Source organism: Perca fluviatilis, chromosome 8 (genome assembly GCF_010015445.1).
Source record: "Perca fluviatilis chromosome 8, GENO_Pfluv_1.0, whole genome shotgun sequence".
Taxonomy (NCBI): Eukaryota; Metazoa; Chordata; class Actinopteri; order Perciformes; family Percidae; genus Perca; species Perca fluviatilis.
In genome coordinates, this window is record NC_053119.1 from 18484391 (window position 1) to 18504157 (window position 19767).

General features: G+C 39.7%; 3 protein-coding genes across 10 annotated transcripts; 1 reads left to right on the forward strand and 2 right to left on the reverse strand.

Annotated features, from left to right (window-relative positions):
• Positions 1–104: 104 nt before the first annotated feature.
• On the reverse strand, positions 105–11268 carry cracr2b (calcium release activated channel regulator 2B). Of its 5 annotated transcripts, none has more exons than XM_039809557.1 (18): positions 11170–11268; positions 8973–9367; positions 8784–8895; positions 8186–8333; positions 7505–7651; positions 7291–7381; positions 7100–7195; positions 6829–7016; positions 4192–4263; positions 4034–4088; positions 3128–3207; positions 2901–3021; positions 2569–2695; positions 1933–2014; positions 1648–1762; positions 1297–1404; positions 1105–1181; positions 105–371 (listed from the first exon to the last, which is right to left on the reverse strand). In XM_039809557.1, exons 2-18 carry the CDS (start codon positions 9228–9230, stop codon positions 284–286), a joined length of 1965 nt encoding a protein of 654 aa, XP_039665491.1. In that variant the 5' UTR covers positions 9231–9367; positions 11170–11268; the 3' UTR covers positions 105–283. The 5 variants fall into 5 exon arrangements, with proteins under 5 accessions (XP_039665491.1, XP_039665494.1, XP_039665492.1 ...); XM_039809560.1 differs by having other exon boundaries at positions 8973–9232; positions 11170–11261; XM_039809558.1 differs by having other exon boundaries at positions 11174–11247.
• Positions 11269–11499: 231 nt separating this feature from the next.
• Positions 11500–14618, forward strand: tmem138 (transmembrane protein 138). 4 transcript variants are annotated; one of them, XM_039809576.1, is made up of 5 exons: positions 11500–11580; positions 12174–12704; positions 13496–13667; positions 13844–13919; positions 14001–14618. In XM_039809576.1, the coding sequence occupies exons 2-5, from the start codon at positions 12577–12579 to the stop codon at positions 14111–14113; spliced, it is 489 nt and encodes a 162-aa protein (XP_039665510.1). In that variant the 5' UTR covers positions 11500–11580; positions 12174–12576; the 3' UTR covers positions 14114–14618. The 4 variants fall into 4 exon arrangements, with proteins under 4 accessions (XP_039665510.1, XP_039665506.1, XP_039665508.1 ...); XM_039809572.1 differs by having other exon boundaries at positions 11516–11678; XM_039809574.1 differs by having other exon boundaries at positions 11516–11678; positions 12177–12704.
• A 310-nt stretch (positions 14619–14928) lies between these two features.
• On the reverse strand, positions 14929–18171 carry tmem258 (transmembrane protein 258). The gene is made up of 4 exons (XM_039809577.1): positions 17980–18171; positions 17563–17672; positions 15184–15312; positions 14929–15086 (listed from the first exon to the last, which is right to left on the reverse strand). Exons 1-3 carry the CDS (start codon positions 17980–17982, stop codon positions 15186–15188), a joined length of 240 nt encoding a protein of 79 aa, XP_039665511.1. The 5' UTR covers positions 17983–18171; the 3' UTR covers positions 14929–15086; positions 15184–15185.
• Between the last annotated feature and the right edge of the window lie 1596 nt (positions 18172–19767).

Consider the following 19767-nt stretch of genomic DNA (forward strand, 5'->3'; position numbering starts at 1 on the left):
TGGCTGCCCCCAGCTGGTTTCTCACGCATATCAACTCTAAAACAATTGTGCAGCCTGTAAGATGTTGTTCAAAGGATTTCAAAAAGACTATGACAACAAAGGAGTCATCAAAACTATATTTTATTAGATGGATTATAAACCAACATTACAGAATACTGTTCACCAGTAAACTTGTTTTGCAGAAAAATGTCGCTGTCTGTGTCTTGAAATGATTTAGGTGACCTCAGGACTTGGGCCTGGGAGTTTTTAGTTAAAAGTCTTTCAAAAGCCTTTCATCCTCTGTTTACGTACAGCAACCTCTTTTAGCTTTTACCTCAGTCAGTAAAAGTGCATCTTCTTCACATTGTCGATCATGCTTGGAGACTAACATCCTAAAATGAAGAAAATGATCGAATCATTGTGCAGCAGAAACCACAACATTTGAGAATAAAAATGAGTTTGTAGTTTACACTGCTGATCCTGCTGCCTGGCTTCATCTCAGGTTTATGACAAAAATGATATGAGATGAACTACACTCAGATGCCAGTTTATGAGGTGCATCGCTTTTACATCCAAGACAGTAGACTAAATAGTGCTGAAACATTTAGTTGATTAATTGATAGCTGATATGAATTAATCGCCAATAAATATTTTCCAATTCCAGCTTCTCAATTGTAATGATTTGCTACTTTTCTATGTTTTATATCATTGTAAACTGAATATCTTTCAGGTTTTCACCTGAGCCTCTGGGAAATTGTATTTTATGCCAACAATTACATCTAACAATTAATTGTTAGAACTAAACAGTTCATTAATTAATAAAAAATTGGCAGATTATTCAATAATTACCGGCCTTATTAGACACACCTCTTGGTATAACACAATACAATTCAAATGCACCACAAACGACAGCCCCAAAACTGACTATAAAGTTGAATCAACACCTCTCCAATATGAAGGTAGGATTTTTTTGCATGGCTGCTGTATGAGACTGCATACCTAATAAACTGGTAACTAAGTGTATTTTGACAATACATATTACAATGTATTTTAATATAGTGACAATTAAGTGTACAAACAAAATGCCAACACAGCAGATACAAAGATAGAAATAAGATGCCATACCCAGCCAGATAAGTCATCAGCTCCTCCATGTTACATCCAGTTTTGGCACTGCACTCATAAAACAAAGCTTGGTGCTGCTGTAAAAACCAGGAAGTAAAAAACAACGACATTTTAATACATTTCTTTCAAAGACAATGATCCGTCCTTAGCAGTGGGAGTAAATCACTGCGGAAATATTTGAGTGTGCCTGACCTCTGCTAGTCTCTGCCCCTCGCCTGTTGTCACTTCTCTGCTGTGACTGTCTGCCAGGTCCAGCTTGTTCGCCAGCAGCATCAGTACCGCACCTTCACACATCTTCTCCTGGTGCAAACATTTAAAGACACTTTTATTAGTGTTGAAAACTGAATCAAGAAACACATCAATGGTAAGGAAATATTCTACATTATCCACACAGACGTCAAACAAAAACAACAAAAATCTATTTGAGATGTATCATGGCATTAGTGTCTACAAAGATTCCTGACGACAATCGCCTGCATGTGTATTCAAATTGGGGCAAACTGTTTTGCATGTTTTCAATCCATGACATCTCCACCTGCTCACCTTCACAGAGTCAATCCACCCTCTCACAGCGGCGAAAGAGGAGGATTGAGTTATGTCATACATGGCAAGGATACCGTCAGCTTTCCGGTAGTACTGCTCAGTGATGCTGCGAAACCTGAACAATGAAAGGAAGAAAACAAAAAACAATGCCACCCACAAAAAAGCTAAACTGAGTTATTATTAGGTAGCAAGAAAAAAAGATCCTACAGCTCAAATTGTATAATGTCAAATATCTAAGGCTACAGAAAAAGCACATGGCTGGTAAACATGTGTTTTACATCTGACCTCTCCTGTCCTGCAGTGTCCCAAAGCTGCAGGGTGATGTTGGTGGAGCCCAGGGTTAAAGTCTTCATCTGGAAATCTATACCTAGAAGCAACAGAGACCCAGCGTGTCATACTATTAACCTGTGCTGTATTAACGCCTCCCTCATGAGTGATGTAGCCTATTTCATCTTTTTATTACTGCTTGTTACTGCTTTGCATGGTTGAACGGTGCAAGAAGATGGCTCGGGTCTGTGTTGCTTGGCTGTGTTTTGATGCTTGCATGGCTTCTTATGCTGAATGGGGATACTGTTGATGTGTAACTGTGCTAATGTCTTGCTGCTTCCTGTAGCTCTGCATGGCTTACTGAGAAAGCTCATTTGTTGCTCTAGCTGTCTGTATGGTGTCTTGTTGACTTCTGTCTGTATAGTTTAACCTGTACTAAAGCCTTGCGGTTTCCTGTTGCTCTGGTCTAAAATCATCTGGCCAAAAGACTACAGTTGAAAATTAGCCGGTTGGCTAACACTGGCACAGTTACAGAACTGTTAATTAATGTGTGTTGTCCTTTATAAAATAAAGAATAAGAATACTTTACTTATATATACACTTTTAATCATTAAAGCATCGCTGTGAAAGAGTGATAATTAAAGTAAAGCTTACCCACTGTAGTGCTCATTTTACTGTAGAAATGTCCTGTGCAGTAGTGCTGGATGAAGGAGCTCTTACCCACCCCTGTGTTACCCAGGAATACCACCTTGAACACTCGCTGAGGACTGACAACTGTGCTCTAAAATTCAGGTAAAGGGACCACACTTAACATTGTGATATCAATGTCATTTCTTCTTTGCGTTTAAGAGGATGCACATTTAATCTGTGCTTCATCATTGCTGTGCAAGTACAAAAGCCTCAGCATATCATCTCATTAAAAGGTCTCCAGTTATTATATAACTGTTATATAATTAATGTATTTGTAGGTTTAATATGTTCCCTACCTGGGTTTGCACTTGTTCAACATTTTCACACCTGACTCTACATGACGGTTGGTGTCTCTTGGATGAATTTGTCACCTCTGTGTCTTTGTCCTGCTCCAACTCATTGGATGAGCTCAGCTGTCTTCAGAATCAATGAATACACACAATTAGTTGCTTCCCCGGGCAATCTGCCTCGCATTACTGCACAGAGGATAAATGTGATGTCAGATGTGGTTAGTCATACAAACCTTTTCAATGGCTTGTCCTGCAGTAAGTAGTTACCTATGATTGACCCTTTCTTCTGCAAAGGCTTTGTGACATTTGGATTCTAAAAAGGTTTTTGTGGAAAGTGAGGCAGAAGAGATTTTTATGTTTTTTACAGTATACATAGACATGCTATTGTAGGTTTCCAAGGAACATTTAGTAACAATGTGTTCTCTGTAAAAATAATAATTCTGCTTCACACACAGGCAGATTAAATATGTTTAAAAAGCAAGTATTCAGTCCAATTGTGACATTTATTCTGCTGCAAAGAAGTTTAACATCATCATTTATCAGTAAATACACTTGATTATAAATTAAATGGCAATACAAAAGTACAAGAAACGTCACTCATGTTCATTGTGTTATTGTCAATATGAATATGTTGTATTCTTTGTGAATTATTTGTTCAGAAACTTGGATCATGAGAGATTGTTGGAAGTTCAAATAAAAAAACAACAAGCTACAGTTAACAGCTTTGGCAAAATGTCATAAATTTAAGAACGTAGATGTGATAAAGGACCCCTGCTAGTGCAATATACAGCATTATTAATGAACATATTTAACACTCTTTCCTTCAAATTGGCACAGATAGAATAAATGTATTTTCAACAAAATCCTTCACTTCACCGATCACATCAACAAGAGGGGGAAAAAAATGTCTGACCTTGCAAAAATTCCAAATGGGGTCAATGAACACACGTTCAATCAATAACCAAACAATAACAGCTGCCCATATAAATAATTATCGTCCAGAGGATGGAATAAAGCATTAAGCCATTTCAAGACTTAGTTTAGGTTGGATAAATCTGCTGAGTCCACGGGGTACAAAGGTCTTCACTGAGGTAATAAGTTAATGGCAGAGGAGGAAGGACAGAGCGTCTGTGACTAACCCTCTTCTGAGACTGTTGGGCATCTTTCTCATCTCGCAGCCTTTTGTTCATATCCCTGACACAAAGAGAGAAAATCACTTAGAAGCAACATCACACTGGCAGATGTTTAGAGTGGTGAAATGTGATTGAAACAGCAGACAGCAGCTGTGTGGACCTACCTCAATAGCTCCAGTTGTTTCAAGAGACTATCCTTCTCTTTCTGCATGTTCCTTGACACCTTCATTACGTTTCTACAGTGAAGCAAACACATAGGTAAAGATTGTTCTATATCTGTATTGTTAACAAACCCAGGAAAAGCCCCAAACCAACAATTAATTGATCCTTTTAACCCTTGTGTTGTCCTTCCATCAACCTTGAAAAATACACTTTTTTTCTCCAACATTTTTGATGGCTTTTTTTTTGCTTTTGCCAACGTTTTGTTCTGTTAAATCTTTGAACTACACATTTTCAGCGCTTACTTTTACATCCCGTATTTTCTGATATAAAACAAAAATTGAAAACGGGTCAATTTGACCCGAAGACAACATTAAGTACTGCCTATTTAGCCAAAGCCTGATTTAAATTATTAATTTGTGACATAGACTACTAAAACAAATCAATGAGCCTCACTGTTGCTCTGGGCAACATGTTCCTTCATTATGATGAACAAGGGTACTGTAGTTTTTTTTTTACAGATAATGTTTTGGCCATTTCGGGCTTTTATTAGACTAGTGCAGTGCCCGTTGAAAATGTGCCTGTTTGGAACGGGCCGATTGCTTGGCCTGTGGTATGTTGCTTGTAGAATTCATGAAAACCAAATTGTACTCCAAAATTACTTAGAGAAGGATCCCGAACCACTTAATATGCACCTCCACTGTATACCCTACTACTAACTTACTGATTTACGTTACCGAGAACGTTGCAGATTCAGAATGAAACCACAAAATATCACAATGACAATGTGGAGTAATGTGGCCAGGTTGACTCAGTGGGTAGAGCAGGCAGACATATAATTAGAGGTTTATGCCTCGATGCAGTGGTCCAGGGTTCGAATCCGACCTGTGATGATTTCCTGCATGTCTTCCTCCTCTCTCTTCCCTTTCTCACCTAGCTGTCCTGTCGAATAATGGCGGAAAAGCCCCAAAAATTATCTTTAAAAAAAGAAAATGTGGCGTAAGCCTCATAGACTTATGGCAGTGTGCTACCCACGCGGCCCGTTATGAGAGCTAATCAGCACATATCTGCGTTCATCAACCACCAGAACTGGACTGTGTGTGTGTGTGTGTGTGTGTGTGTGCGCGCACACAGATAGAGCGAGAGAGAGAGAGAGAGACGGTGTTGTCTCGTGTCATATGATCGTTAACGAATTTAACATTTCAGCAGAGGTGTTAATTTCCATACAGGGTTAGTGGCTTGACAGTTAACGGTGAAGTAGGGGATTTGATTCGCGGGGGTATTTTGGCAACGGTAATGTTGTTAGTTAGCAGTAGACTTAATTAACCTGGGTTGAGTCTGATGAAAGGTGCTGTCTGCCCGGTTCAGCTCTGAGATTTTCTCTCATTGCACAGCGCTGTGAAGGAATAATCTGAAGCGCCTTTTTTTTGCCAACCTTATTCCACACAACAGTCGAGATGAGGTGTATTTCACATTTTAGCTCCTAAAGCTCCACTGCTTTCTTTGACCCTCTCTGTTTCTGGTCCTGCGCTCTGCTCAGTCAGTGTGCAGTGTGAGAGGGGGAGTGGCCAGCGGCTAGGGCAAAAGCCAATGTGTGCTTCTTTTACCGATATATATATTTAACGATATATTTTGCATTTCTACTCCAAACATCGTCACCATTGGCACTGCACTCGTGCCTGTGGCAAGACACCTGTCAAGTTTGATATCCATCGGACTAATGGTTCGAGAGATATGCAGATAACACAGACAGGCTGGCAGGCAGACAGACAGACAGACAGACAGACAGACAGACGTTCCTGCAATTTATACATAGATAGATAGATAGATAGATAGATAGAAGATAGGACAGCTGAAGACAGAAAAGGGGGAGAGAGAGGGAATGACATGCAGCAAAGGGCCAAGGTAAATGAGTAAATACTAGTCGAGTTATTTAAAATAAGTTCAACCAGGTGAGCTAATCCACGACAAAAAAAAAGTTCCCAACAAAACCACATTTTATTTCTGTTTAAGTGGTGTTTGCCTTTTTAATAACTATATATTTGCGAGCAGTCTTGAAATATTTATGTCCTCAGTAGGGATAAATGCGCCTTGCCACAGACAGGGTAGCGAAGTCAGAAAATATTGGGAGACTAACACATTGTTGGTTTGGTCTTTTCGTGGGATTTGTTGAAAAATACATAATCATGCCAGCCTTCTCCTTAAATAAACTTCTGGTATTCTTGCAAATATTATCAGATCAGCTGCCAGGGACTGAGAAAACAAGTCCTTTCTTATTGTTGTTTGTTTCATTTCGTTTTAACCTTGACTGACATGGAAAAGTTCCAAAGGGCTGCAGGTCGGAACCGAACCCGATGGCGCCCTACCAGGTGAGCTACCCAGGCGCCCCTGCAGATAGTTTGACTGGCATTGGAAAGAGATCAGATGACTCCCATGTGTTTATTATGTTTTGGTTTTTCTTTATAGCAAAGCAGTCAAGCATTTTCTTTCTTTTTCGTGCTATTGAAATAAAAATGATCAGCATTATAATTATTTATAGTAACAAAAATATTTTCAGCCATACCACAAGGAGAGACGAGACATGCATTTTTGATCTTATAATCGGGACCTTCATGCAGCTTCTCGTGCTGTTAGCCACTCACCTCTGTCTGGCCACTTGTTCTTGGGCAGTGCTGAGCTGCAGCAGGCTGAGCTGACCCAGAGCGGCCTGCAGCTGCTCTCTGCTGCTCTCCACCTGCTCCTGTAACTGGGTGTTGAGGCTCTGCAGCTGCTGGTTCTGCTCCTTAATGTTTGCCTGTTCACAGCTCAGCTGCCGGATTCTGATCTCCAGCTTAGGACAAAGACAGGTCCTGTTGATTCACTCATTAGACTAAAACTCTTTGGAAATAACATTAGTACTATTTGGACGCCTACCTTTTTCTGTTGGGTCAGTGTATTCTCCAACTCTTGCTCCTGCATCTTCAGCTCCTCCTCAAGTTTTTGCGCTCTCTGCTTCTGTCCAATACTGTCCTTGATTTTACAATAAATTCATTCAATGCTATTATGAGGATCACTTTTGTTAATTAAATGGTGCAAAGGCTGGACTAAACAGCACACGTCTGTACCTGAGACAGGCGTTTCTCTCTCTCCTCTCTGATTTGGTTTTCCATTTCTTCATATATGGACCGAACAACCTGATCATGTTCACTCTTCCGTCTACAACAGAAAGAAATTCCAGTTGAATGATTTTAGAAAACTCAACACAATCTGAATACTCACACTTAAATAGGGCACAATGAGTTGTTTCATGTGCAGAGGACAGTGGAAGGAGGCTGGGACCTGTGTAGAGCTTGTTCCAGACTATCTCTCTCTCTGATGGATTCCTGTAAACGGGACACTGCGTGGATCAGGACGCCGTCCAGGACGCTCAGCAGCTCTGGTCTGTCTCTCTGGAGTTCACACCACAGAGAAGAGAGCTCCTGCTGACTGACACACAACACACAACTGTTAAAGCACCTGATGATATCTAACCTTAACAACACAACATCACTCACTTACATCATAAAAGATGCTGGGTTTTAATGACAGACTGTATATGTACAGTATCTGTGCATCAAGAATCTCGATCCTTTGATTCCTGAAAAAGTTATCCAGCTCAAAGATTTGCATTGTTTTGCTCAAGAAACTCATTTTTTACATTTTTTTGTTTAACAGAGAAGAATAAAAGATATATAAAATGCAATAAGATATTGTACATACAAAGTTTTCATTCAACTTTATGGTAACTTTGGAGGCTGCAGTTTGAATTGTATCGCATTCTTCTGACAGGTGTTTCTACTTTTTTGTCCACCCCATATATGACAATGAAGGTATGCTAAATAACAGAAACCCCTCTGTATTAGACTGCATTCATTTAGCTAGGTGTACCTAATAAACTCAGTGTAGATGGTACTATATTGTTGCTACTGTAGAAGTCCTTCTTGGGATTCAATGGCAATGAATCTATGACAGTGATCTTACTCTTTGAAGAGTTGGTCAGCTCCCAGCTCCATCAGTATGTTTACAAATCTAAGTACGGGTGGTTCCTGGGACCAGTCCACATGGTCCGTATCCTCTTCTGCTTTGTCTTGACTCAGCTCAATCGTGTCCTCCAGCCCCACAAACTCACCTGCACCCCAGGCAGAGAGAGGCACAGAGGATTTGGTTTACCCCTCATGTTGTCCTCGGGTCAAATTTGACCCGCTTCAAAAAATAAATAAAAATGATAACAGAAAATATGGGACGTCGAAAATAAGCGCCAGAACTGTAAAAAAATACAAAATGTTAGAAAAAAGCAACAACAAAAAAAAGATTTAAAAAAAAACGTTTAAAAAACACCGGATGAAAAAAATTATCAAAACGGGAAAAAAAAAACACAAAAAGTAAAAAAAAAAAAAAAAAAACTTTTTTTTTAAAGCAACTAAAACATTGAAATAGGCAACAAAAGTGATTTTTTTGGGGTTTTTCCCAACCCCCCCCCCCCTGGGTTGTTGTTTTTCGCTTTTTTTGTGAACTGCAGCTTTCCCCATAGACAACATAGTGAATAGTGGTATCAGATCACTCAAAACACTACACTTACCAAGTCCTGTGTTGAACTCAGCAGGAGTAAGGAATCCATTGCTCTCCCGGTCCAGACTCTCAAACACCGTCTCCAGCTGTTCAGGAGACAGCGGCAACTCCACTTCTAGCCTCTGAACAGATGAAGATAGAAAGTTCAAGACTCCACAATCTGCCTAAATTTTGTAATTCTACCGAATAGGCTGCTCACCTGCATATCTCGCTTTGTGATGAACCCTTTCCCCTCTTTGTCACACAGCACAAACAGCTCCTTGGCCTTGCCCATGGTCTCTGCCAGCGGGCTTCCTGGCACTACCTCTCTGGCTCTGGGTGAAGCCAGTGGACTACGTGTGCCCCATCCTGGCCTTGGGCTCCCAGCTGGTAGGCCCCGCGATCTGGGGCTCACTGGTACTGCCTCACCACTGCCTTGACCCACCAGCACTTCGCCATCATTCAGCCACTTAGACATTACTGCAGAGAGGCCAGCAAGTATGGGTGGGGAGTTGCTGTGTGTTTCATTATATCTTATATACTTGTTGACCTCTCAGTATGTCATTTGGTATTTAATGCTTCACTTTACTTGTCTGGGAGTCATGAGAAGTAGAGCTGAAACGTGAAACATGACAAATAATCTGCAATTATTTTGATAATCGATTCAGTCATGTTTTTAAACCATAAAAACATGCCAACCATTCTCTGGTTCCAGCTTCTCAAATGAGAGGATGCCCTGCTTTTCTTTTTCATATAGCCTACTGTATCATTGTAAACTCAATATCTTTGAATTTTTGACTTTTGGTCAAACAAAAAGAAGATATTTAAAGACGTCTCTGTGGACTCTACAGTAGGAGGTTGTGACGGGCATGTTTATCCCTATTTTTGACATGTCATAGACTAAACAATTGGAAAGAATGATAGGCAGTTTACTCAATAATGAAAGATCATTATTAGTTATGGCCCTAATGAGACGTCTCAGTTTTCATCAGTGTACTACCAGTCGGAGTCATAATCAGAGATATTTGCCTTTACTTTCTTGATGAACCAGAATGAATTAAAAGACACTTTGGATCTTCTCTCTTAGCTGCAAGATATTATGATAAGCTGGCCCTACAGGTCCTCCCTTGTCAAACATGAGGTGCAGAACAAACTAAGCTGTGACTGTACACATTATCTACAGCTGCTGTGATCAGGTGTTATTTCGATGAGGGAAACTTAAATAAATTTGACGCTGCCACTGCTAGTAGCACCCATGACTTTGCACCAGGATGTTTCCAGGGTAAAAAACAGGATGGTGTCATGTGAGAAGAGTTTCTGTGTACTTGAAGGGGAGGGCGGATAGCCAGGGGAGAGGAGATGCAAATAAAACATTTGCAGTTGTTTGCATTTTCAGAAATACCACAATTGCAAACACGTTTAACTACTGGGAAAATATGCCTCAATATCATGAACATTCATAAAGCGGTGATTTATGACGGATACAACAAACATCACACATAAATCAGTCTTCAGGTTAGATGACATTTCTATAAGACAGGAAGGAATGAATTAAGGAAGTAATTAAATCAAATAGTTTCATTTAAATAGAATTAGAAACAAAGATATTTCTGGATGTCGAATTCTGTGTCAGTGTTAAATTAAATATTACCTCTCCTTCCTATCTCTCCTGTCATGCAATCTATGATCATAAAACTAATACCTAAAAAACATGCACTGATAATAGCTAGAAAGCTTCTTTCTGATGATCTATAAAGATCAAAACGTCCTTATAACAGACGATATGCTGGGATAGCAGATAAGAAACTATGTAAACATTATATGTTAAGCAATTTTGAATGCCAGTTAGCCAACAGCCACGCCAAAGGTCAAATAAACTCTTATACACCTAACGCAACACACACTATTTAGCAAGGTCGGTGTGTGAAGCAAGGATCAGGGAAAGTGAATTTACAAAGTGTACAACATGATATAGACTACAAAACTGTCACTCAAACTTAAAAAAGTCCTACACTTTATGTATAAACATAAGACCGTCTGACTATGAGAACATATGCTGCTTTAAAAAAACTGTGACAGCTCTGATGATAAAACAGTAACTTAAGTTAAATAGACAGTATGTGAAATGCAGCTTAGCTAGACTGAAACTCAGCTCGGCAACCGACAGTGAATAAAATGGCTTAACGTTACATTCGACCACTGTTGGAGCCTTCTAGCTAGCTGAAGTAAACCAAACCAAGAGCATGTAACGTTACATTTATTATTAGAAGAAAAGAACCCCACACAACAGTTAGTCCGTTGTTAATGCACCATAGCGGGGAGCATGAACATAAACGCTGTCTTAATAGCTGTAAACAACCTACATTACTGTATTTTTATATCACTTCTGCGAAGTTGTAGAAACTTTGACTACTCACCTACAGTGTGAGTGTACTGGACGCAGGTGTCCACAACCACAGGAGTCAGCTCACAGAGTAACGTACTTCAGTCACGTACTGACGTTAGCCGCTGGGTGGCAGTGAGCACCGTGTATGGTGGAAGTTTACCGTAATGTTTGATGTAGCTAGCCCGCGAAAGAAGGCACATACTTTCCCTCCTAAATGTTCATTAATTGTTTTCCCTTCCCGGCAGCAGCTACTTTCAGTAACATTTAGGAAATAACCGGGCCATTACAATCAATACAACGACGAAATATACCGTAATCTCTATAGTTTTGAGGAATATTCCTAGAACCTATAAATGTGTTATTACGGTAAGAAGGAGCGTTACCATGGAATTTACGGAAATACATGCTGAAAAGCAGCAGTGGAGGCTCCAAACGGTTCCAAGTGGGTAGCATTGTTTGCCGATAAAAGTAGAATATGAGCAATTTAGGAGTTCTTCTTGGCTCCGGGTGACGTATTTTTATTCGTTACACGTTTTTTTGGTAAGTGGGTGTTATATGGTATTTGTGAAGCCGATTTATAACGTTACAACACTGTTGTAGCAATCGTGACTGGAGGGAGTTCCTCGAAGTGAAAATCCGAGCTGTGCCACTGCCAACAGAGTGATTTGTTGTGGAAATGAGATTGTGAAACAGTTAGTTGTAGGCTTACTCTATTATCTGTCCCCAGGATTAGCTATCTAAAGCCAGGACCAAATGACCTAAGGCTGCCATGTCATGGGTAGATTAGATGCGTAAAAAGGAGTGTGTTACCAGAACAAGAGACAGATTAATCTGTATCCCAGTTTTGACCTTTCCATTAGGTTTACTGCTAAATCTGCGACAGACGACAATATACACAACAGTCCTCTGAGATGGATGCAGGGCAAAGATATGAGTTGTGAATATGCTTCGGAGGAGAAAAAAAAATCACAATGCTTTTTCTTCCAACCGTACTACAACGTCTCTGTTGTTTCACAGCTTTTCTGTTCTTCCTAGCAGGAAATGCAGCAGACGAGCAGACTTTCCACATCAAAGATGTCCACATGCAGAATATGAAAATATCTTAATCTGATATTTTGAACTGCCTGCAATCTTCAGCAAGATACTTTTCTCCCAAAGGACAACGTGAACAGAAGGACACACTGCAGTGAAGACAACCTAAAACAATAGAACATTTAAAGGAAATGGACAATTTATGAAGTCAGTACTGTCTGCCTGCTTCTAGACCTGTGCAGTGTTGTTGTACTCCACTATGTACAGTAGGGGGTGAATCTAGACTAAATAGACTTGTGTCACCACCATCAAGTACCTGCATATTGCAAGCGTAAAGAAAAACAGCCAGAAGCAAGGAGGCAAATAGACTGTGAAGCTTTGTGGTTTGCAGAATCCATCCCTGAAGATGCTCCAGACTAGTAACTACTCCCTGGTGCTGCTGATCCAGCTGACACTGTTGGCCTATGACCTCTTCGTCAACTCTTTCAGTGAACTCCTGAGGGGAGCGCCTGTCATCCAACTAGTGCTTTTCATGTGAGTCGCTGAACTGCATGCTGATATTATTATTGATGTAACATCAGTCAGTTATTTAAAAAAAACATTAATTCCAGCTGATTCCCAACGTTATTAACGTTACAACATTATCAAGTAAAAATATCAAACACTGGTTACATCTTCAAACATGCAGACTTGCTTTCTTTCTTCACTTGATATTTATTATATTTTATACATCATACCATTACAAACTGGAATCTTTTGACATAAGTTGTGGCTCTCATTTGGCAGAGCTGGACTAAAACTAAGTATAATTAAGGCTGAAAATAAACTCATCCCCTGGTTGAATAAAACAGCATTTAGAGGAGTTGCCAGATATTTATATTATTCAGATGCTTACAGCCAATTTGACTTAACTCATACATTATTGTGGTTTATCATCCTTGGGATTGTAAATTGAAATTAATTTGCTCTTCTACTATTTTAGTAACTGTTCATCATCAAAACTCCCTGCACTGTTTAATTATTTGCAGTGCTTCAGCTGCTCTGATGTCTTTGATATATTTTAGACCAACCATTTATATCCCATTACTGTATCATTACAAAATGCCCTGGTCAGTGAATGAAGCCTTGTCATAACCAGAGCTAATGTTTGTGAGATGTTGTCAGCATCCATACAGGGTCTTGCAAAATATCCTTTTCTCTGATACGGTCAGTATCTAGTTTACACTTTACTGCTGCATGAATAAGTCATTTCAAGGCACACACTGCTCACTCCATCAGAAACCAATATTCCAAAAAATATCAACCAGTAAAATCTGTGTCTACAGCATCCAGGACATTGCCATCTTGTTCAACGTGATCATCATTCTGCTGATGATGTTCAACACCTACGTGTTCCAGGTTGGCCTGCTGTCCCTGCTGCTGGAGAGGTTCAGGGCTCTGCTGATATTGTCTGGTCTTTACCTGACGCTCAGCATCTGCTTCCACTGCTGGGTGTTGGTAAGCTTCGTCACACCAACACAGACATCTGCACATCAACTGTGCAAACGCTAAATCAAAACTTACATTTTATCATCTAAGTGAAATATTTATGTAACCAATGTCATCCTATATCAGAGTTAAGTGTGGATAATTGTGATCCATACAAACTACTCCTGATAATTATCTTTTTCTAGAACCTTAGATGGCTTAAATCCAACCATTTAGTTTGGACTGATGGTCTTCAAGCTCTTTTTGTTTTCCAGAGAACAGGTAATTGATTAATCAATTCAGAGATACATTTTACCCATCACTTTCTGTAGTCATTGAGTAACTGTTTTTTTCTGTTAACAGCGGCAGTGTTGTATTACTACTTATACAAACGAACAGCAGAGTATATGGGAGACCCAAGGCTGTATGAGGACTCTCTGTGGTTGCGGGATGCCTTTGCCAGTGCTCGTCAGTGAAGAAGAGACAGTTTTAAGAAAGACCTTAAAAGGCTCTGCAAAGAAAGCCCCTTCTGACTTAACACCGGACATCATCGTCAGCAACTCTGAATTTTGGACTATTTTTCCATTTAAAAAAAGAAGCTCTGGATTAAGCCAAGTCTCAAACCAGTTTGTGTTTACTGACTCTTTGTAGCCAAGCGGGCAGACGGTTGTATTGGATTACAGTGGCAGGTAAGCCAACCATAGCAGTATTGTATTAATTAGGAAGATTGTGTCTGTTAATCTACGTGGCCTTTGTAAATCAATTTGAGTTGCAGATAGAATGCAACACATTGGAAAAGTTCTGTTATTGCCCTGCAAAGGAGGAAACCTGTTGGTTTGTGTTGTCTTATGTAATGTTAGTGCTGTTTACATGGTTAGTGTCATTTTAATAAGCCAATGTTCATGTGAATCCTGTTTTCTTTGAGTGGGGGATCTTTTTGAATCGTGTTCCTGCTGTTTTTATTAAACAATCCTTCTCTAATCCCGGTGTCATCCTTCATCACAAGGGTAGTCAGTATTATCCTGTAGACAAGGTGAAACAGACTGATCTATTTTTAACACAAAGATTAATCAGGGATTGGGGTTTTAGGCGCCACTAGTGAAACACACCATAAATAGTCTTCAGTGTTTCAAAATAACCTAATCTCAAGAATCCAACAGGTCCAATGAACTTCAGGTCTCATCTAAATAAAAAACAGTTAATCAACCATTTATACAATTGTTCAAATCTATTAGATCTGTGGATTATTGTAATTGTTACAGATATCAGGCTAAACAAAGAAAGACACCAAAAGTTTTACAAATCCCCTTTACTTGTGACAAGAAAACCAGAGTCCATATGATCCCAAAATGTCATCAGTGCAGTCCAATTAAATCCAGTCCCGTGTTGTGTGTGATGTCCTCCGTTCCACTGGAATGTGTGATATTCTTTTAAGTCAGGCACCCCAAACTGCAGGAAAACAAGGAGAGGGAACAAAGTTAACCACTAAAAAAACAGTTTCAGTGATTAAAAGTAAAACTAGATCTTAATAATATTTTAAATGTACCTTCATACATAGATGCCAACCCAGAGTAGTAAGAACAGCACACCGAAGCCCATGAAAAGTGAAGCCACGAGGGAGATCAGCAGCTCTTTGTAGACGTCCCTGGTGTATTTTGTTGAGGTCACCTCGTAGCTGACGAGAAGTTAAGGGCTAGCCCATTGAAAATACAATCAACAGCAAAATTTGCTCTTGGACATGTCTAATGCCTCCTGCTGTGTAGCCTATTATAATATAAATAATACAATAGCATTAGTGTATCATAGTATTAGTGTGCTGTCATTCTGTATTCTTTAATGACACTTACATAAATTGAATGAGATAAAAAAATGAATGAACAATTGTCAAAAACTGAGTATAATTTAAACGTGGTCCACTTCACCAGTTTTATTATCATAAATAATGTAAACAAACTTTTTACAGCATCTGAAAATATTACAGACTTAGATTTCATCTTTGTCTTATTTCCAATTGTGGATTTCCAATTTTCTTTTGGTTTACATTTTGTTCAATGGTTGTGCCTTTAAATGGTTTAATTCTTGTCCATCAGCATGTACTGTATTATGATGTAAAAGTTAAGTCTATCTCATATTTAGAAATCATTTTGAAAGAAAAATAAGGTTGTAAATGCTTTGTTGTGTTAATTAAGACAACATTTCCGGCATGAACCTATCGTGGTTAATATTTCTTCAAGAGTTTAGCCAAATTAGCTACCACTAGAGCTGGACAATATATCGATATTATATCAATATCGTGGTATGAGACTAGATATCGTCATAGATTTTGGATATCGTGACAGTTCAGTGATGTCATTTTCCCACATAGTCATTATATCCACATTACTGGTGATTATATATCAAAAATCTCATTGTGTAAATATTTTGTGAAAGCACAAATAGTCAACCCTACAATATCGTTGCGGTATCGATATCGAGGTATTTGGTCAAAAATATCATGATATTGGATTTTCTCCATATCGCCCAGCCCTAGCTACCATTTGAACTAAAGATACAGCCGAGAGTGAAAACACCCAAAATATCTGCAATTCTCTCCTATTGTATGCGGAAACTGCGTGGAAACCCCAAGGTCCATAGGTCAAAGCTGAAGCTGGAAGTAAGTCTGTAAAGTGCCATGTTTGGATATTAAAACGGACAACTTTATCATTCACCTTCATTTTCTCTTCCAACTAAGTATGGCTGGGAGTTTGTTTTTGTGAATTATGTGTGAGCAACTGACTGCTTGAGTTTCTTGTCTCATCTTACTTATTTATCTCAGCAATTAACTATGTAAGTGTTTGAATTATTGTTATCAGTTAAAGTCACTGGCTGAGCTATGGATGGTAAGTTGTAATTAACCGGATTTATCATTTAAAGGTCCCATGACATGGTGCTCTTTTATATAGACCTTAGTGGTCCCCTAATACTGTATCTGAAGTCTCGTTCCCGAAATTCAGCCTTGGTGCAGAATTACAGCCACTAGAGCCAGTCCAACAATGAGCTGAACAATGAACAATGTGCCATTTCTGTGTCTTTAGCTATTGAGGAGGAGAGAGGGAGGGGCAAGGTGGAGGGTGGGGGTGTGGCCTTGACCAACTGGCACTTTGCTCGTTTGAAAGCCATGATGACTCTCTCTCATGGGCGGGCCAAATTCTCTGGGCGGGCAAGGCGGAGAAAGGGGATGTAACCTTGCTCCTTATGACCTCATAAGGAGCAAGGTTACAGATCGGTCCATCTGAGCTTTCATTTTCTCAAAAGGCAGAGCAGGATACCCAGGGCTCGGTTTACACCTTTCGCCATTTCTAGCCACTGGGGGACCATAGGCAGGCTAGGGGAACGCATATACATATTAATGTTAAAAAAAACAAATAAAGTGAAATGTTCATGCCATGGGACCTTTAAATTCCTAGGGCGGCCTCTAGCTCACTCAGTAAGAGCGTTCACCCCATGTTGGCAGAGTCCGGCGGTGGCGCGAGTTCGGGTCCGACCCGCTGCCCTTTGCTGCGTGTTAGCCCCCATCTCTCTCCCCTTTCTGGTCTATCCACTGTCAATAAAAGGGAAAAGCCCCCCCAAAAAAAATCTTTAAAAAAATAATCCCACATTATACTCAAATGAGAGGAAAACAGTGGGTGCCTGGAGGGTTGAAAGAACAAATATCTAAAAACCTGTGGTATGGTTTTACTTATTGTGCTCCATGAGAAATGGCAAACCTGTGCTACTAACTTAGCTTGAAGTGAGATGGGCTACAGCATTTAAAAGCACTAATATGATCCTTAACGTGATATTGTACGGTTTCACTGCAGGTTGCTATTCTGCAGTAACCTAATGACCCCTTCTGTCATGTTACCCACATACATAGTGTTATGTGGAACAAGCAGGGAAAGGATACACGAAGAACCAGGCAGTGAAGAACATGCCGATGGCCAGCAGGACGACAGTAAGGTGGGGGAACACAGCCGGGTTCACCGGGCTGGTGTATCTGGTCATAGCCTCGAGTTCCTGCAGCCACAGCAACGAGTTTAGATACAGTCAGGTTAGACAAGCTACATCACCTCCATAACCGCCGAACTGTAATTTAACTTCCTACCACAATGTATTCAGAAGTATTCATTTTGTTTAAATAGAGCGGCTAAATCAGTGGATTTGACATGAGAAGCTAACGTTGCTCTGCTAGTCTGCATATACATTGCTGCACAAAGCATAATTTCACACCGAAAACGCATTATTTTGCTGATGAAATAAACTGCAAATCATTGTATATCACGGTTAGCACTTATATAAACAAGATAAAGATGAGCAATTCTACCATTTTTGCACTGAACCGGAGCTGCTGTTTAGTTTCTACGATCCAAGATGAGAAGGCCACGTACTACTGACTATCACTTCCTGGTTTCTTTCGTGACGTACAGTTGACGTTTTGTCTCCCTGGCTCATATGGCGCATAGGCTCAGACATGAATGTTAACCATTGACATATATAAAATGGACCAACAGAGCCCGTTTCTCTGGACGGAGACCAGTGAAGGCTATTAGAAGCACTTTTCCGGTGATCACTTGCTTTACTTGCAACCTTATATACTGTCTATGCTTGCAACTGACAGAGACAACGTAAATGTGACGTGAGCAACGTGTCTGAAAGTTGTAAGTCTTCTGGTAGATGTGCCAAGAGAAATCTCAATAATTCCCAATCTTACAGAGACGGACAGCGTAGGTATATGTAAGGAGATAACATAGACACAAGCTAATTATTGATCACTAAAATGCTAGTTAACATTAGTAATTAAAACTAAACAGCTAACGTAAGTCCAAACTGCCTGCGAGCTTCTCCTGTACTATACGGTAATTCCTCTACTGTGCGACAGTAAGTCACTTGGTTATGACACAATCGTTAGCCTATTTTTATAAAAACGTCTGCTACGGAGCCATAACGTGAGGTACAAGGTAATTGGGCCTTTTATACATTGTCGTGTTTCTTTAGAAATAAACAATGGACAAATAGAGTCTTTCAACGCTTCAGATGTAAAGTTATTCGCTGTCAAAGTGGCGCCAAAATGTATGCTAGTCAGTGGAATGCTAACGGGAGGTGATCTCTTTGTAGCGTCACCTCTTTGTAGCGACACCTTTGTAGCGTCAAAATGGCGCCATAGGAGGTTCGAGTTCTGAAGCTTACCCTCTTTTTGTCAATGGCTTACCCCCTTGATGTTGACGGACTCTGTCTGTTGGTATGGCAGAGACTGTGCATTATGAGATACGATTTTAGAAGTTTAAAACAATGTGCTAACTATGATAGGAAATAAGAAACTTCTTAATTCTCGAAAGGGTACTGGCATAACATCGGTGGTATGCACTCATGGATGTATAAAAAGTAGCCACTCCGCGGTCAGTGTAACGCATCAGTTCAATTTTCTAAGCACAAAACATAGACTGTAACAGTCTATGGCACAAACGGACATTTGGAAAAACAGAAAAATGGGTTCCAATATCCAATATCATAATTTTTTCTGCCTTGACAAATTAAAAAATTGGATCTTTAACCTGTTTTTCCAATTTTCTGTTTTTATTCAGAGGTTCAGAAATTTAGAAAATTACAAAATTGCGTCTGGGCTCCAATTATTCAATACTGCAGTGGTATTCTCTCCATAACAGTCTATGATTCCGCCTACCCCCACTCGAAACCATCAGTTGCAAGCACCTCTGACCCCAAAGTCTATCAGTTTTTCATTTTGGTCCATATGCAGTTAATGACCTGCATATTCCGCAAAGTAGAAGAAGAGAATACCATTGCAGTATTGAATAATTGGAGCTCAGACGCAATTTTGTAATTTTCTCAATTTCTGATCCTTAGAATAAAAAACAGAAAATTGGAAAAACAGGTTAAAGATCCAATTTTTTATTTGTCAGGTGGAAAAAAATAAAAAATTGGATATTTGAACCCATTTTTCTGTTTTTCCAAATGTCCGTTTGTGCTTAGAAAATTGAACTGATAAGCGTTACACTGACCCTCCGCTACCTGAAAGGCTAATTTCAGGGCAGAAACTTACTTACACATTATCCTTATCCCCAACAACTGCTATATATATATATATATATATATA

Excerpts from the sequence above, each read along its gene's own strand:
- cracr2b (XM_039809557.1), bottom strand. The coding sequence starts at position 9,230 with ATGTCTAAGTGGCTGAATGATGGCGAAGTGCTGGTGGGTCAAGGCAGT. Across the intron at positions 7,382-7,504 it reads CTGGAACAAGCTCTACACAG|ACGGAAGAGTGAACATGATC; the intron begins GTCCCAGCCTCC and ends TTTCTGTTGTAG. Across the intron at positions 372-1,104 it reads CTGATGACTTATCTGGCTGG|GATGTTAGTCTCCAAGCATG; the intron begins GTATGGCATCTT and ends TCTTCATTTTAG.
- tmem258 (XM_039809577.1), bottom strand. Across the intron at positions 15,313-17,562 it reads TTCACTGCCTGGTTCTTCGT|CTACGAGGTGACCTCAACAA; the intron begins GTATCCTTTCCC and ends ACTTCTCGTCAG.
- tmem138 (XM_039809576.1), top strand. The coding sequence starts at position 12,577 with ATGCTCCAGACTAGTAACTACTCCCTGGTGCTGCTGATCCAGCTGACA. Across the intron at positions 13,668-13,843 it reads GCTTCCACTGCTGGGTGTTG|AACCTTAGATGGCTTAAATC; the intron begins GTAAGCTTCGTC and ends ATCTTTTTCTAG. Across the intron at positions 13,920-14,000 it reads TTTTGTTTTCCAGAGAACAG|CGGCAGTGTTGTATTACTAC; the intron begins GTAATTGATTAA and ends TTCTGTTAACAG.